This window comes from Podarcis vaucheri, assembly GCF_965113315.1.
Source record: "Podarcis vaucheri genome assembly, chromosome: 4".
NCBI classification, from domain to species: domain Eukaryota; kingdom Metazoa; phylum Chordata; class Lepidosauria; order Squamata; family Lacertidae; genus Podarcis; species Podarcis vaucheri.
Window position 1 is genome coordinate 6,727,013 of NC_138762.1, and position 18,501 is coordinate 6,745,513.

Below are 18,501 nucleotides of genomic sequence, written 5' to 3' on the forward strand. Positions count from 1 at the left end.
GAAGCTGGAATGGGCGATGGCAGGGCCGGATTTAGGTCTGATGAGGCACCCCCAAACTCAGCCCTCCAGCTGTTTGGGGACTACAATTCCCATCATCCCTGACCACTAGTCCTGTTAGCTAGGGATGATGGGAGTTGTAGTCCCAAAACAGCTGGAGGGCCGAGTTTGGGGGTGTCTGCCCTCAGCTACTGAAGGTAATGGGGCCCTTTCTATGTCCAGCTGTCCTTTGTCAACAACAAATGGTCGCTGGTTTTTTGTGTTGAATATATGCTAGATGGTAATTCACGGACCTAATAGGTATCTCAAGCCATTTGCACATGTTGCGTTGCAACCAGTCCATGCAGAGTGTAGGCACCCTATATATAGAAAGGAGCAAACCAGGGATATTTTGGGGAGCAGGCGGGTCCCATGACTTACATTGTAGGAGCCTGCACAACACAAAACACTGTTGCTGTTTGTAGGTTTTATTTTCTTTGTTTTTTTCTCTTGTATTTTGGAAATGTACATCCAGGTTTTTTTTTCTTTAAATTTTTGGGGGGCTCCCAAAAGAGTGGGGCCCTAAGCTATAGATTGTTTAGCTTATATGTAAATCCGGCACTGGGTGATAGACCTTATTTTTAGTCCGTCGACATTTAAGCATCTGTTTATTCATATGCCTGCTCTGTCCTGAGTCTGCTATTAGGGTTGTTTCTTTAAGTTCGCACAAAAATTCGCTATCCGAAAACACGTCAAGATTTTGCACATCTTCTGAAACTTTTTGAGCTGAGAAGTGTATCACAGGATTCAAAGATCTGCACAGTCCAAATGGTAATTGCCTTGTTGAGGATATGCTCTGGACTAGGGTGGATAAAAATCAATGGTTAATTTTTTATTTTTTAAAAAATGGATTTTTTAAAATTTAAATTGGATTTTTAAAATAAAATGCTTTTGGAGGAAAAATCTTTCTAAAGATAGTTTTCTATTTAAGTTACATTATAGTCCAAAGGCTATTCATCAGGAAATAAGGGTTTGTTTTAAGTTTTTCATGTGTGCTAAAACTCAGTCTAAGTTTTTTTATTAAAAAAATTGTTTAACCACATCAGTTAACAAACAGGATACATATGCTAAAATGTTATTGTTTTTGTTAAACAAATTGTTTAAATTGTAACTAATGATTATTTTTCTCCTTCCAATAAAGTACAGCAGAAAAGTTGTCCAAACATAAACAGTTAACTTATTAAACCTCACAACAATTTCATAATTATCAATGTATTTCTAATAGTTATAACCAAATCAGTAATTTTTATATAACTGTAAAAACTACTCTGAAAATTTATTATTCCAAAAATGAAACCTTCATCTGGTTGTAAATATTAAGATTATACCAGCAAGAATGAGTCTTTCTGTAAAAAAAAAAAATGATTTAGAATCATAGAATCATAGAGTTGGAAGAGACCACAAGGGCCATCGAGTCCAACCCCCTGCCAAGCAGGAAACACCATCAGAGCACTCCTGACATATGGTTGTCAAGCCTCTGCTTAAAGACCTCCAAAGTAGGAGACTCCACCACACTCCTTGGCAGCAAATTCCACTGTCGAACAGCTCTTACTGTCAGGAAGTTCTTCCTAAGGTTTAGGTGGAATCTTCTTTCTTGTAGTTTGGATCCATTGCTCCGTGTCCGCTTCTCTGGAGCAGCAGAAAACAACCTTTCTCCCTCCTTGATGTGACATCCTTTTATATATTTGAACATGGCTATCATATCACCCCTTAACCTCCTCTTCTCCAGGCTAAACATGCCCAGCTCCCTTAGCCGTTCCTCATAAGGCATCGTTTCCAGGCCTTTGACCATTTTGGTTGCCCTCCTCTGGACACGTTCCAGTTTGTCAGTGTCCTTCTTGAACTGTGGTGCCCAGAACTGGACACAGTACTCCAGGTGAGGTCTGACCAGAGCAGAATACAGTGGCACTATTACTTCCCTTGATCTAGATGCTATACTCCTATTGATGCAGCCCAGAATTGCATTGGCCTTTTTAGCTGCCACGTCACACTGTTGGCTCATGTCAAGTTTGTGGTCAACGAAGACTCCTAGATCCTTTTCACATGTACTGCTCTCAAGCCAGGTGTCACCCAGCTTGTATTTGTGCCTCTCATTTTTTTTTGCCCAAGTGCAATACTTTACATTTCTCCCTGTTAAAATTCATCTTGTTTTACTGACTAGTGATTTAAATTGTGATTTAAATTGATTTAAATCAAATCCACCCTACTATGGACCAATGAATGATTCTGCTTACCACTTTCTGTCCCATTTCCCTGCCCTCTCCTGTTCCTTGGATGTGGGAGAGGTGTCTCCCCCAGATCCCCAGGCCCAATCCTGTGTCAGCTTACCTCCCCGTTGATGCTTTCCAGCTCCGCCAAATGTCTCTCATGAATCCCCTTCAGGGTCTCCGTCGTTTCTGCGGAGCCCAAGACTGCACCCAAGAAACAGTCAGTGGTCTCCTCGATGGGTCTGCAAAAACACAAGCAAATTCAGATGAGAAAATCAGAGTAGCCACCAGTCATCAATAGCCCCCTGTGAATTTGTCCTATCCTCTTTAAAAGCCACCCAGGTTGGTTGCCATCACTGCCTCCTGTGGCAGGGAGTTCCATAGTTGAACCATGCACCGCATGAAGAAGCCCGCAAGCAGGGCCGAAAGCAACAAAGCCTCCCCATCATATTCCCTGGCAACTGGTACCCAGAGGCACTTTGCCTTAAAAAATAGAGGCTTTGTTTAGACAGAAGGCTCCCAGGTCCGCGCTCCATGAATTAATCTGTGCAACCAACAGTCTGTGTGAACCCCACAGTTCTTGCAGTCATGGAAATTAATATTGGGCATGGAAAATCAACTTCTGGAGAATGCCTTTTTGTTTCTAATTCAAAGCCGCTAACCAGTGAATTCCGTGTATCCGCTATGTGCTGTTTGAAGACAGGCTTCCCTTTGTCTGTGCAAAATCTGTTGCCAATCAATTTAATTGATTCAGTTCCAGCGTCATAAAAGAGATTTCTCTTAATCCACTTTCTCTGTCATCTCTTTTGCTGTGGCAGCTCTCTCCACACACACACACACACACACACACACACACACAGGGTGCGGGTGTCCTGGGTGGGGGGGAAACCGCCCCCTTCGACCCCAGATGAACCAAAAACCTCAGACACCCAGATTTCCTTTTAAAAAGGGAAAGTTTCTAACAGTGGTAAGGAAAATGTACAAACGCTATACTTCTTTGTGTGAGAAACCTGCATGTTCCCCCTGGACACTGTGAGGCAAGGATGCTGGACTAAATGGGCCACTGGCCTGATCCAGAAAACTATAATAATAATAATAATAATAATAATAATAATAATAATAATAATAATAATAATTTATTATTTACACCCCGCCCGTCTGCCTGGGTTTCCCCAGCCACTCTGGGAGGCTCCCAACCAAATATTAAATACACAATACAGCATTAAATATTAAAAACTTCCCTAAACAGTGCTGCCTTCAGATGTCTTCTAAAAGTCTGGTAGTTTTTTATTTCCTTGACATCTGGTGGGAGGGTGTTCCACAGGCCACCACCGAGAAGGCCCTGTGCCTGGTTCCCTGTAACTTCACTTCTTGCAGGGAGGAAACCACCAGACGGCCCTCGGAGCTGGACCTCAGTGTCTGGGCTGAACGATGGGGGTGGAGATGCTCCTTCAGGTATACAGGACTGTTCTTCTGTATTCTGTTCATTGCAGTATTCTGTTCTTACATATTCTATTCTTTGCAGTGCCCCAAGAAATAAAAGCCTCGCAGACGCACGGACCCCTGCAGGCTGCAATCGGGGCATGAGTTTAAGAGATCAGAAACTATTCTTGAACCTAACTGAGGTGGTTCTTTTAGTGCTATGTGAATTGAGCGTGAAAAAACGCTTATAATAATAATATTATAATAATAATTTATTATTTATACCCCGCCCATCTGGCTGGGCCTCCCCAGCCACTCTGGGCGGCTTCCATAAAAACCGAAAATACAGTAAAATATCACATGTTAAAAAGTTCCCTGAACAGGGCTGCCTTAAGATGTCTTCTGAATGTCAGGTAGTTGTTTATCGCTTTGACATCTGCTGGAAGGGCGTTCCACAGGGCGGGCGCCACTACCGAGAAGGCCCTCTGCCTGGTTCCCTGTAGCTTTGCTTCTCGCAATGAGGGAACCGCCAGAAGGCCCTCGGCACTGGACCTCAGCGTCCGGGCAGAACGATGGGGGTGGAGACGCTCCTTCAGGTATACTGGGCCTTTGAGGCCGTTTAGGGCTTTCAAGGTCAGCACCAACACTTTGAATTGTGCTCGGAAACGTTCTGGGAGCCAATGTAGGTCAGTAGGGCTGGGTGATCTATTGATATATCGTCAAAAACCGGTTTGAAGTGATATCGGTTTCATAGTTTTTTACCTGACAATATATCGTGAATCATGATGTGTGTTTGGGCTAGGTGATATGTCAGGGAACTGACATCAGAGGCACGGGAGAAGGAGAGGGTCTCTGATTCTGCAGGAGAAGGTCCCAGCGCTAGGGGGAGACTCAGCTGGGAAGAAGGGGAAGGGAATAAGGGTAACACCAGGGATCCAGGAGAACAACGGGACAGGGAGGTGCAGGGGCTCCAGGACTCTTCGCTGGAAGTTAGTGAGGAGAGCCCAGGCACCCCGCTACCCACGCCCACCCTGCGCAGGAGACTCCCGCACAGTGAGAGGCGGAGACGCTTGGGCGTCAAACAGCTCTTATATTGGCAGCGCTTTAAGAAACGCCCACAGACAGATTCTACGAGTGACTAAGGGCAGCCACGCTGAGATGGGCTGTGCAGTCCGGAGGGTTTAACCAGGCAATCCGATGCCCAAACGGGGCAGGATTACGCACGAGTAACTCCCAACCACTATATGACACATCGTAGAAAACCAGTTTGCAGCCCATATCGTGCTATCAGTGTCATGATTTTTGACCTGGCAATATATCGCGAATCATGATGTATGCGTGTTTGCTATGCAAAAATCACAATGTGAGAAAACTGTGAAACCAGCCAATGTCTCTACCTAACTCCATCCTTATTTCAGACATTGTGAAATATCAGTATATTGTGATTCTTAGCTGGTATTATAATAAAAAAACCTGCTCTTTTTCCCTTATGGGGTACCCAAGAGCCCGTATAGAGTTCTTATGTAGGTTCTCTATCAGTAGAAGAAAATAACAGAGGCCAACCAGAGAATATTGAGGAGCAAAGCAGCTAGTAGGTCTGATCTTTATTAAACTGTTGCAACAGGGTCTCCACTCCCCACACGCAGGAGGGAGGAGAGAACCCAGAACAATGGTGAACAAGCCCTTATGTAGACTTTTGAAATTGCCCACCTTGGAGCCCAAGACCACCCCCCAAAATATCATACATACATCACAGAAGGGGCAGTCTACAGCAGAATCCTATCTGACAGGAAACCTGTTAATGGGTTTACCTGGACAGCCTAGCTATTCTTTTGTGATGATAAATACTTAATTCCTGAGTCCAGGTCACAGGCTCACCCTGTTCATACACAGAAATGCCCTTAAGACAGGATTTGTGAACACAGAGACAAAAAGGGGGGGAGGGGCTTTTCCCATTTCCATCCAAACCGCAGAGGAATATCTGAGGTCACTGAAAAAGAGTCAAAATGGCTTTAGGACAGTTTTCCTGTACTGTTTCAGACATGTGGTTTATATATTTATACATGTGTTTGCTGGGTACATTTATGAACATTTATTTTATATCTTAGACCTTACAATTCTCATAACACTGGTGATATACCAAGATACTGAAAACCAGATATCGCCCAGCCCTACTTATCACTCGGACTGGGTGCATGAGAAGGAAATTCAGATGTGCTACTACTAATCTGCAGCCAGCAGAATTTGAACGCACACCCTCCCAAGGCAACCCTCGTACTGCCAAGGTCCCTGACTCAGCACCGATTCTGCCCGGGAGGGAGGCAGAGCTGAATTAGCCTTGCAAAACATGTGCAAATGGGGAAAAGCGTCCATTGTAAACGTGCAAGGCACAGCCGCTGCTATTCTGAGTTATTTTGGTCCTGTGCGGTGCCAAGACAAGTTGCCTGTGTGTTTACTTCCACAACCGAGTAAAATTCCTGCACAGTCATCGTGAGGGGGAAGAGAGAAGAGGCCTCTGAGCCTGCCAAACAACACCCAGCGCGGGTGTCACAGGAAGCAAGAAAAAGAAAATTCTCACTACAACAAAAATAGAGCAGAACAGCAACAGGAAACTCCCGACTCCTAGCCACTAAAGCCAGGACTGCCCAGTGGCTAAACTACATATTGACACAAAGAGAGGGAGAGAACTGAGGTTTTGCTACCTGGGAGGGAATCCTCGCAAGTTATCCAGAGATTTTGCTTGTAGCTTTGCAGTGAGGTTTTCCAGGTTGGATTTTTCCAAGAGCTTGTTATCTACAAGAAAATAAAGAAGATGGATGCTATGAAAGGGAAGACCAAAGAATAAGATTCCTAGACGGCAACACATCTACCACTGGCAGCGATGCAGGACGGAAGACTTTCCCATCGTATTTTTTTCTGCCAAAAATATTCTACTTTTAGAAATACATTGTTTTGCAGTGCTGGGTTTACGTATAAGCTAAACAAGCTATCGCTTAGGGCCCCACTCTCTTAGGGGCCTCCAAAAATTTAAAGAAAAAACCTCCCTGGATGTACATTTCCAAAATAGAAGATAAAAAACAAATAAAATAAAACCTACATACAGCAACAGTGTTTTGTGTTGTGTAGGCTCCTATGATGTAAGTAATGGGTCCCGCCTGCTATATAAAGGGCCCCATTACCTTCAGCAGTTTAGGGCCTCGCCAAACCTAAATCCAGCTGTTAAGTTGTGGGTGAACATATCAGACGACACAGCGATTCTTCAAACAGCTCTTGTTTATTCATAGGACAGGACAGAACTGAAGGGTTCAGTCAGCCTGCTTATATAGAGCTCCAGTACAATGTAACTGTAACAATTTTCTAAAACTATCCAATCACTGAATGGCACTTTTGATCCCTTATTTGCATAACTATCTACAGTACCCCCCTGCTGGCCCAGGGTGAGAACTTCAGTACATAACACCGGGCCTGATTGTTTCATAAATTAACAGGTTGCATGGTGAATAGAACACAATGCAGGTCAAACAGAGCAGTCAAATCTAAATCAAATTGATGATTAACTTTTTCCAGGTGCCTATTGCTAGGAAGCAAATACAATTGTGTGCTCAGCTCTTCAGGCATTGCAAAATTGGTGCACTAACAGTTTTCAATCCTCTCCCCCCCCCCACTTTGAAATCTAATGTAGGAAAACACTTAAAGTAGCTGCAAGAATTCTAATTTTTAAAAACCAAGTAAAATTCTGAATTTGTTCAAACATAACACTGAAACCCCACCCAAGCTGCAGTCCTATATCCATTTACCAGCACATAAGTTGATTTAACTCAATGGAACTTACTCCTGAGGAGACATATTTGCAAGTGAACTTTATTGAGCGCCCCTAAACCCACCCGCAATCTAATATTTTAGTGCAACTCCTTTTCCAAGTGGGAAACTTTTTCCACCACTTTATTTCAAATCAATACAAAATTATCAAGACACGACTCTTCTTTACTAAAGTCTCATTAACACACTAAATCAGATCTATGCTGATTTAGGACAATAGAAAATTCATATATAGATAGATCTGACTTCATGCCAGCTCAGCCTTTAGGAGCCACGGTTGCTCTTAAGTTCTTAGTATCATAGAATTATAGGTACCGTATGCACCCCAAGGGTCATCTAGTCCAACCCTCTGCAATGCAGATTCTTATTTCATACAATGCAAAATTACTTACTTTGTAGTCCCAGAGCAAGAGGCTGTTTATTGTTGAACAGGCTAAAACAACAACAACAACAGGAGATGTAAGGAGCCAAAACAATGAGCTAAGGGTGGAATCAAAGCTACAACTCGGAAACTACAACTAATCCAAAATGCGGCAGCTAGACTGGTGACTGGGGGCTGCAGCCAAGACCACATAACAACGGTCTTGAAAGACCTACATTGGCTCCCAGTATGTTTCCGAGCACAATTCAAAGTGTTGGTGCTGACCTTGAAAGCCCTAAACGGCCTCAAAGGCCCAGTATACCTGAAGGAGCGTCTCCACCCCCATCGTTCTGCCCGGACGCTGAGGTCCAGCGCCGAGGGCCTTCTGGCGGTTCCCTCATTGCGAGAAGCAAAGCTACAGGGAACCAGGCAGAGGGCCTTCTCGGTAGTGGCACCCGCCCTGTGGAACGCCCTCCCAGCAGATGTCAAAGTGATAAACAACTTCCTGACATTCAGAAGACATCTTAAGGCAGCCCTGTTCAGGGAAGTTTTTAACGTGTGATATTTTACTGTATTTTTGGTTTTTATGGAAGCCGCCCAGAGTGGCTGGGGAGGCCCAGCCAGATGGGCGGGGTATAAATAATAAATTATTATTATTATTATTATTATTATTATTATTATTATTATTATTATTATTACTGGAGACAGTATTTCACTTTCCAATTGTGCATTGCTACAATTGCCACGACACATGTGTCCTTTTTTTGCAATAAGAACTTTTTATTCTCCCAGACTTAACAATGGCCATATTCGTCTGGTGCTTAAAAAAATTCTTCCCCCAACATCTTCCCCCTTGCTATTAAAGCTGGTTTTATGCTGCTGCGATTATTCTGTATGCTACATGGCCTCCCCTCCCGCTGTTGTTTTGTGTAGCTTATAACTGGTTTTATTGTCGGAAACCTTGGCCTGCATTTTGTCATTTCATAAGCCGTAAAAAGAGCCCAGAGGACAAGGAGGTAGACAAAGTCACTCACTGAATAAAAAGCCTCTCCCCAATCTAGCAGAGGGCTGAGCAGATCCTGCCGATTTGGACCGGTTGCCATGGTTATGAAGCAGCACAGAGCGCTGAATCCTTGTACGCAGGACGAATGGGGGGGGAACTGCCTTGCAGCAAAAAATACGACAAGTAACTTTAGCTACATCTGGACTAGTGCAAGTTTTAGAGGTGCAGAGGTTGCACAGCAGAGGTTCACCTGTCAGGGATCCTTTACCTGAGATTCCCGCATTGCAAGGGGTTGGGTTAGAGGACCTTTGGGAACCCCTTCCCACGCTACAGTTCTAGGATTCTAACAACGTTCTTTTTGCTGCAGTGCAGAGTCGTCTTCTTGCGGCATGATTCTGCATTGTGTAGAAATATGCGCAGGTGCAGTTTTGGAAGGGATAAAACAGCTACTTGAGATGGCGTTTGGATGATGCTCAGGTCTAGCCACATGCATGCTCCAGTGCTAGGAGGGAACCGGCCACGGCTGGGGCCCGTGTGCAAATTCAGGCAGCCTTGTTGTTGTTGTTTAGTCGTGTCCGACTCTTCGTGACTCCCTGGACCAGAGCACGCCAGGCACTCCTGTCTTCCACTGCCTCCTGCAGTTTGGTCAAACTCATGCTGGTAGCTTCGAGAACACTGTCCCACCATCTCGTCCTCTGTCGTCCCCTTCTCCTTGTGCCCCCAATCTTTCCCAACATCAGGGTCTTTTCCAGGAAGTCTTCTCTTCTCATGAGGTGGCCAAAGTCTTGGAGCCTCAGCTTCAGGATCTGTCCTCCCAGTGAGCACTCAGGGCTGATTTCCTTAAGAATGGATAGGTTTGGTCTTCTTGCAGTCCATGGGACTCTCAAGAGTCTCCTCCAGCACCATAATTCAAAAGCATCCATTCTTCGGCGACCAGCCTTCTTTATGGTCCAGCTCTCACTTCCATACATCACTACTGGGAAAACCAGAGCTTTAACTATATGGACCTTTGTTGGCAAGGTGATGTCCCTACTTTTTAAGATGCTCAGGCAGCCTAGCTGGATGTAAAAAGGGTCCGTTCGAAAGTGACTCGCAGTGGCCATCCTCACACACTTTTCACTGCTCAGTAGGGTGGTGCTGTGGGTTAAACCACAGAGCCTAGGACTTGCTGATCAGAAGGTTGGCAGTTCGACTCCCCGTGATGGGGTGAGCTCCCGTTGCCTGGTCCCTGCTCCTGCCAACCTTGCAGTTCGAAAGCATGTCAAAGTGCATGTAGATAAATAGGTACCACTCTGGCAGGAAGGGAAACGGCGTTTCCATGCGCTGCTCTGGTTCACCAGAAACGGCTTAGTCCTGCTGGCCACATGACCCGAAAGCTGTACACCGGCTCCCTTGGCCAATAAAGTGAGATGAGCGCCGCAACCCCAGAGTCAGTCACGACTGGACCTAATGGTCAGGGGTCCAGTTGCGGAAGAAAAAACTCTTTGGTTCTGAGATGCAGCGCAGGACAGTGGTTAGAGCAGGTTCTCCAAGGGCGTAGCAGGAGAGGACAGCAAGCCCAGTGGTAAAATTGAAGGGCAATCTATAGTGTCAAAATACTTAAGGTACATCTGTAAGAGGCTTCTTTTTAATTATACTTTGGGGCTGATTCCTGTTCTTATGTAGATGCCTTGTTTTATGCTTCCTGGGTGCCCCATGATTGTATTTTAAAGTCGTTGTGTTCTAGGTTATAAAATCCAGCACTGCTGGGAGTCTTTCCTTTTGCGTTTCTTATCCGCAAAAAAATTCGGTATGGGGTAAGCAAATTTTTATTCTGAAAGTGTGGCCCAGAGAAAAAAGTTTGAGAACCAAAGGCTTAAGAGTGTCACACTGGGACCTGGGAGCAACGGCAGAGCTGCATGCTCTGGCACCAGAGGCGGAGAACAGGCGGGGGCGTGGCTGGCGCGTGTCCCATGGGTGTGGCACGCTGCCCGCGGGGGCGTAGTGCCCTGTGCAGGGTAGCGCACGGCGCGCGTCCGGGGGGACAGCCGCAGTGGCACCCCCCCAGGTGGTACCTGGAGTGGCCCACTCCCCCAGCCCCCTTCCTCCGCCAGTGCCTGGGAGAGCAGGGTTCGAATCCCCACACAGCCATGGAGCCCATTGGGTGACCTTGGGCTATGGACCATCTCTCGACACACCTAGTCTCCCTCACAGGGTTGTTGTGAGGCTCAAAGACCGGGCGGGGGAGTCTTCACGCCATCTTGAGCTCCTTAGTGGAATGGTAGGGGGAAGATGTATCAATAACAGCAACGTTGGTCATACACAGTACATTTCCGAGCACAATTCAAAGTGTTGGTGCTGACCTTGAAAGCCCTAAACGGCCTCGGCCCAGTAGACCTGAAGAAGCGTCTCCTCCCCCATTGTTCTGCCCGGACACTGAGGTCCAGCTCCGAGGGCCTTCTGGCGGTTCCCTCCCTGCGAGAAGTGAGGTTACAGGGAACCAGGCAGAGGGCCTTCTCGGTGGTGGCGCCCGCCCTGTGGAATGCCCTCCCACCAGATGTCAAAGAGATAAACAACTACCTGACATTCAGAAGACATCTGAAGGCAGCCCTGTTTAGGGAAGCTTTTAATGTGTGACATTTTGATGTATTTTTAATCTTTGTTGGAAGCCGCCCAGAGTGGCTGGGGAAACCTAGCTAGATGGGTGGGGTACAAATAATAAATTATTATTGTTATTATTGTTATTATTATTACACAGAGCACACCAACTGGAATCAATGGATGGAAGCAGTGGTTTAAATTGGGATGCAGAAGCTGCAGCTCAACTCCAACTCACATCAATCCCCAAATACTGTGAGACCAGCTCTTTCCCTACAGACCCTCTCGGCTGTTAAGGAGGCAGTGGCGGCCCCCAACTTGAAAGGCTTTTAAAGAGGGTGGGACAAGTTCACGGGCTATCAAAGGCTACTAGGTTATACTGAGAGGCACTGGCGAGGCTCTCAAGGTCACCCAGTGAGGTTCATGTCCACAAGTGGGGATTTGAACCCGGGTCTCCTGGGTCCCAGTCCAACATTCTAACCACTGGACCAACCTGACTCCTATCCCTCAGGAGCAAGTCCTGCTGAGCTCAATGGGACTTTCTGACCTCTCAGGTGCATGCATACAAGATTGCAGCCTTCTTGCAGAATCTTTGCAATGCCTTTACGAAAACAGAAACTGAGCAGTGCCAGCTTTTGAAACTGCATCGGTTCCTCCAAGGAACAGCGGCTGTTCCTGCTTCCCAGGAGGCTGACTTGCATTACATTGTTTTCCTACTGCTCTTTCGAACGTTGCAACATCCCGCAGAAAAGAGGATGCTAAAATGATTTCCCCTTCCGCGCTTTGGTGCGTGTGGTCTCACCCAAAAATGGAACCTGCACATCCGTCTGTCTGAGGTTCGCCAGAATTTGTCATGCCTCCCTGTGGCCATCTGCCTTGGTGGCGCCGCAGCACATTGAGAGGGGCTGGTGATGCCAGCATCTGGCTGCCAGAGTCCTGGGGTTCTGAGTTCAAATTCCTGGCATTGAAGATCATAGGGTGACCACGGGTCAATCACACTCTCTTACAGGGTGCTTGTGAAACCCCCATACCTGTGGAGCACTGAGCTCATCGGAAAAAGGATGAGGAACATATTGGCATCTGTCTGCCTTGAGAGGCAATGGAGTGTGCCTCTAGGGGTGAAGTCAAACTGCTGTGACCTCTCAGGACAGGGGTCAGCAACGTGCGGCCCATGGGCCGGATGCTGCCCACGAAGACACTTTTACCAGCCCATGAGCCACCCACAAACCGAGCCACCCGCTTGGCAAGTCTCCCGTGCACTGCGCTAAAGCAGTGCAGCGCGGCGCGAGGACTCGCCAAATGGCGCCGGAAATGGCGCCTGCACATGCACAGATACCAGAAATCGCGTCTGTGCATTTCCAGACGCCGAAAATCGCTTCTGCGCAGACACGATTTACGGCATCGCGCTGTGCCAATCTGGCCCACGGACAACCTCCGTGGGAATGATCCGGCCCATGGCCAGTAAACCTTGCCGACCCCTGTCCCAGGAGATCCTGGGCTGCCCAGATGACAGGACCCCCTTTCAGCCTCGCTGATGTGGTCCCAAGAGCAAGATGTTTGTCACCAGCTTGGCTGCAGGAGTTGCCGGAAGGAGGCGTACAAAGAGCCATCCAACCATCTTAGGGACTCCAATCTGGGTTTGTGTAGGGTTTACCGCTCAGCCTTTTCTTCTCCCACCAGGCAGCAGAGGTTTAGGATCAGAGTTTTCCTTCTCCAAGCAGGCTCCCTTCCCATCTGCCCCTCACTTCCCTCTACAGCATGTGCAGAAGCCGCTTTCTTGACCGTTGGACCCACACTTGGTCTTGTCTGCTCAATCTGCCAGAGCTCTGTCTTTGCAAGTAGGGGAGGTCCCTCACTTCCTCCATTACAGGGGATGAGATGACTGTTGGGGTCCCTGCCAACTCTACAGCTCTATGATTCTATGATCACCAGCACAGATTTGAGGCCTCCTTTCCGGGCTGGCTGTCCAAGACCAAAACGAAAGCAGAGCTATTAGGAAAAGCCATTCTTGGCTTGAGCCCACGCAGAGGAAGAGAGGCGTTCCCCAACATATCCAAGAGTTGTTTGCCGTTGTTCTGCCTTTTCAAAGAATGTCCTTTTACACAGATGATGATGATGATGATGATGATGATGATGATGATGATGATGATTAAAGGAATGTTCCCTTCATTGGTCTACTAATCCGCAAACGGTACAAATTAGCAATGCTTTTAACAGGCAGGAAAACAAAGACAATCTCATTGCCCTTTTCGTAAGCAGGGGGAGGGGGGATAATTTTGACGGTGCTACAGCTGGCATTTCCTGCCTTAGTTTAATTGCAACCATCAATATTTTAAATGATGCTGGATAGCCCAGGAGTTGGAGAGAAATCATGCTAAGCCTATGAAGAGAGAGAGCAAGATGCCTTTCAGGCAGAACTGAGTTCTTCAGCTTGTAGAAGATGAGAGGGAGCAGACCATTCCCTGGGAGCGAATATTGCAAAACATTGCTTCAGACAGGGGCAGGTCTCGCAGTGCTACTTTTATCAAGGATCTTTGCACATGGGCAGGATCACATGGGTGGAGGAGAGGATCCTTCCAGCTACCAGGACACACACCCATTTGTGGTCACAGAGCAGCCAAACAAATGCCAACTGCTCACTTCTCCTTTCTCTAGCGATGTCGAAACCAGGGGATAAAACGGTTTTAAATCACACGGGGAAATGAATTAATGGGCCATTCCCCTTGTGACAATTCTTCTTTGTTAGCCAGGGTCTCTATTTACCATGGTGAATGTTATTTCTTAATCCCGCAAGAGAGAAAGTGAAGATTGAATCAGTGCACTAATTGAAGAAGTGATAATGTAATTGATGGGGTTTTCCACTCGCGTCATCTTTATATAGATGTAGATAAAACAGAGAGACCTTTGAACATGTGGATTACCCAGAACGAGAATCAAGGCCTGGATAGAAACCAAGAGATCTTAATCACAGGCTTCCTGCAGTTTTTGCTTTGCTAATTAGCAAACATGTAGGGCTGAGGAACAGCGATCTGGTGGGAATATTCAGCAGCCCATCCCTCAACAAAAACTCCTTGACTTGCATGAATGGATTAAGTGGATGCTTGTCAAATTTGCAGATGACACAAAAACTGGGAGCGGTAGATAATCAGGTGACAGCATCAGGGTCCAAGATGCTCTTAACAGGTTGAAGAGATGGAACCAAACCAACAAAATGAATTTCATTGGGGATAAATGTCAGATTCTGCACTTATGCAGGAAAAACCAGATTCACAAATAAACAATGGGGGACACCTGGCTTGCCAGTAGTACATGTGAAAAGGATCAAGGGGTCTTAGTAGACTACAAGCTTAACTCAAGCCAACAGTGTGCAGCAGCAGCAAAAGAAGAAATGCTATTCTAGGCTGAATCAACAAAGGTCAAGTGTCCAGATCAAGGGAAGTAATACTACCATTCTATTCTGCCGCTGTAGGTTAAACCACAGAGCCTAGGGCTTGCCGATCAAAAGGTTGGCGGTTTGAATCCCTGCGACGGTGTGAGCTCCCGTTGCTCGGTCCCTACTCCTGCCCACCTAGCAGTTCGAAAGCACGCCAGTGCAAGTAGATAAATAGGTACCACTCCGGCGGGAAGGTAAACGGCGTTTCCGTGTGCTGCTCTGGTTCTCCAGAAGCGCCTTAGTCATGCTGGCCATATGACCCAGAAGCTGTACGCCGGCTCCCTCGGCCAATAAAGCGAGAGCCGCAACCCCAGAGTCGGCCACGACTGGACCTAATGGTCAGGGGTCCCTTTACCTTAACCTATTCTGCCTTGGTCAGACCCCACCTGGAATACCGTGTCCAATTCTGGGCACCACAATTTAAGAAGGATGTTGACAATCTGGAAGGTGTGCAGAGGAGGGCGACCAAGAATGATCAAGGGTCTAGAAACCAAGCCTCATGAGGAATGGTTGAGGGAGTTGGACATGTTTAGCCTGGAAAAAATGAGACTGAGAGGAGATATATCTAAAGGGCTGTCACATGGAAGATGGCGCCATCATGTTTTCTCCTGCTCTGGATGGTAGGAGTCCAATTAGTAGAATCAAATGGCAAGAAAGGAGATTCCGACTAGACATTCAGAAGAGCTGTTCACAGTGGGACATACCTGCAACACGAAAGAATCTTTCCCTGGTGCCGGTGACTTGGTCTAACAAACTCTCCCCATGTATAAAGCGCCAACAGGCTAGTCCTCAGGGCTCCGCAATCGCCCCTGCCCCCATCAACAATAGAGGAACCAAATAGAGTCACACCAGGATGAATCAGGAGCACAAACTTAGCTACTCTCACAGAGCCAGCTGCAAACAACATCCTTTAGCCATGCTTTAGCCAAGATACCATCCTCTCTCTGAACTGTACAAATCCTCATTTCTCTGGCAATTATTTATCCAGCAGCCGTGACTTGGGGACACTTCCATCAGCGAAAGCAAACAGTGGGCTAAAAAGGAGAGATCAAAATTCTTTCTTTGCCGTTCACCTTCCCAATTTCTTTTTCCTAAAGACTGGTGAGAGAGACAAAGTGAGTGCAAGTGTTGCACTCGGACAGGAGTCAAGTAGTCGTTCAGCCAAGCACCTAGTACTCATTGAGGTGGCAAACTTGTCTCTGAGCTGACTGTGAGGGAAGACCATACTTTGTGGAATGTTCCTACATTAAAAAAAACAAATCCTTGCAGACAGAAATCTAGCATGCAAGCAGAGGTGCCAACTTGAATAACATATTGGGGGAGGCAGGTAACCCCTGCCCCACATAACCAATCACATATTTGGTTAGGTTAGACTGAGTCTGAGGGTGGGTTGGGGCAGTGCATATGATTTCTGCAAAGTAGCTGTGTGTGTGTGTGTGTGTGTGTGCCATGACTCTGCACAAACTCCGGCCACAACAAGGCACCACCTTAAAACCACAATGCCTGTTTAGTTCTGGGAAATGTTCCGGGTTTTGTTTTGCTTTTTTCCAAACTATGTTGATTTTTTTATTTAAAAAACCAGCTACCAAGCATGCAGTATTGTCTTCCAGAACCAATGCGCGCACAGGTGTTAAGTCTTGCATGCATGCAGCTATCCACATGTTCCCGAAACGAACTTGGAAAATCTTTTTACATCAAGCTCGCATCCAAAGGGTATCCAATCTAAAGCGTCAAGGTAATTTCTCCCTAGCAGCAGCTGTGACTGAGACGGACAGCAAATTACTGTGCTGCTATTAAAAACGGGATACTGTGCTTCTTGTTAATAAAGGATATGACTCGAGATACGATGGAGTCAAACCCAACTCCTTCTTTCCTCCTTTAATTCAATGGGGAATTAAACATTCCAGTGCCATCAGTCATGGTCAGTGTCAACCCAGGCAGCGAGCAGGTGCCAATCTGGAGGGAAATGGGAGATGGCAGGGTCCAAAAATTGGACGAGGATTCAGGAGTTGCATCCTCTGCAATATGAGGAGGAATCCTAGGAGGATCCTGGGGGGGTGGCCCTTTTGGATCTTGTTTAGAATAAAAACTAAAAGATATTCCCTGTTGCAAGAGATGGGGAAGCCGGGAAGAGAAGCACGCAGAAGATAGCAAGTACAGAAATGTTTTCTTTTAATGCCAGGCTCTCTCCTTTTCCTTATTCATCCCGCCCTCAGTTGGTGGCGTTGTCTTCCCGTATGGGTGCAATAAAAACCGTTCTGGGTGGCGGTTGTTGCTCACGGAAAGCAGAACAAAACACACGCACACACCCAAAAAAAAATCCTGCAGGCAGCAAAATAACTGCATTCTTAAGGGTTTAAGGGGCAGCAAATGTCCATCTGTGCAATCGGCGCTGCCCCCTCTCCCTGCTGCCTTTTCTCGGACTTGAATCAAGGCTGCACTCTGCACATGCTCTCGTGCCTCCCGGGACTTGGTCCCTAAGCACGGGAGCTGGCTAAGCACCTGCGGAGATCCGCGGCGCAAACCTGCGCGCCCACCCCGGGACCCGCGGCTCCCTCCGCAGCCGCCGGACGCGGGCTCCCCGGGAGCGCTTTCCGCAGGGGGAGTCGCGGGCAAGACTGCCTCTGGGCATGTGGAGAAGGCCCCGCCGGCCCTGTCCGCTGCCGCGCAGCGGGGGCTGCCCTGCCCTGCCCTCCCTCCGGCTGCGCCCCGCCGACTCACAGGCCTCCACCAGGTCGAGGAAGCGCGCCTTCTGCGCCCGATCCCGCTGCTGCAACTGCCGGACGATGTGGCGCTTCCAGCAGCGGCGACACAGCCGGCCGCCGCCGCCGCCGCTCTCGGCCATGGCGCCCCGATGCAGCCCCGGGGGCCCGGATGACAAAGGGCGACGCGCGGCCAAAGGGGGAGGGAACTCCCAGTGACGTCGACGCCCAGGGGTGGGGCCAGAGCGGGGGAATCCCCCCGGAGTCACCGCCCCGAGGAAGAGGCGAAGAGGCTTGGAGCGCTGGAACTGGAGGACATCCAGTGCCGGATTTGGGTATAAACTAAACAAGCTATAGCTTAGGGCCCCACTCTCTTGGAGGCCCCCCCAAGAAAATTAAAGGAAGAAAAACTGGATGTACATTTAAAAAAATTGCTTCCAGTAGCACCTTAAAGACCAACTAAGTTAGTTCTTGGTATGAGCTTTCGTGTGCATGTACACTTCTTCAGATAAATCTTATTCAGATTGGTATCTGAAGAAGTGTGCATGCACACGAAAGCTCATACCAAGAACTAACTTAGTTGGTCTTTAAGGTGCTACTGGAAGGAATTTTTTTATTTTGACTATGGCAGACCAACACGGCTACCTATCTGTAACTGGATGTACATTTCCAAAATATAAGATAAACAACTTCTTAATTGTATCAACAATTGTTGTTGTTTAGTCATTTAGTCATGCCCGACTCTTCGTGACCCCCTGGACCAGAGCACGCCAGGCACTCCTGTCTTCCACTGCCTCCCGCAGTTTGGTCAGACTCATGTTCGTAGCTTCGAGAACACTGTCCAACCAGTATCAACAATTACTATGATAAAATACGTATTTTGTTACGTGCAAATGGCCATATAGCATATATTCAACACAAAAAAACAGCGACAATTTGTT

At 47.3% G+C, this 18,501-nt stretch overlaps 1 protein-coding gene across 1 annotated transcript in view; it reads right to left on the reverse strand.

The window, feature by feature from the left end:
* ATG16L2 (autophagy related 16 like 2) overlaps positions 1-17,746 on the reverse strand; it is a 57,319-nt gene extending 39,573 nt beyond the window's left edge. Inside the window, exons 1-3 of the mRNA XM_082219343.1 lie at positions 17,580-17,746; positions 6,368-6,458; positions 2,365-2,485 (exon numbers count right to left, since the gene is read on the reverse strand). Coding sequence (XP_082075469.1) covers positions 2,365-2,485; positions 6,368-6,458; positions 17,580-17,703 — 336 coding nt within the window. The 5' untranslated portion in view covers positions 17,704-17,746. The remainder of the gene's footprint in view (positions 1-2,364; positions 2,486-6,367; positions 6,459-17,579) is intronic.
* Positions 17,747-18,501: the final 755 nt, after the last annotated feature.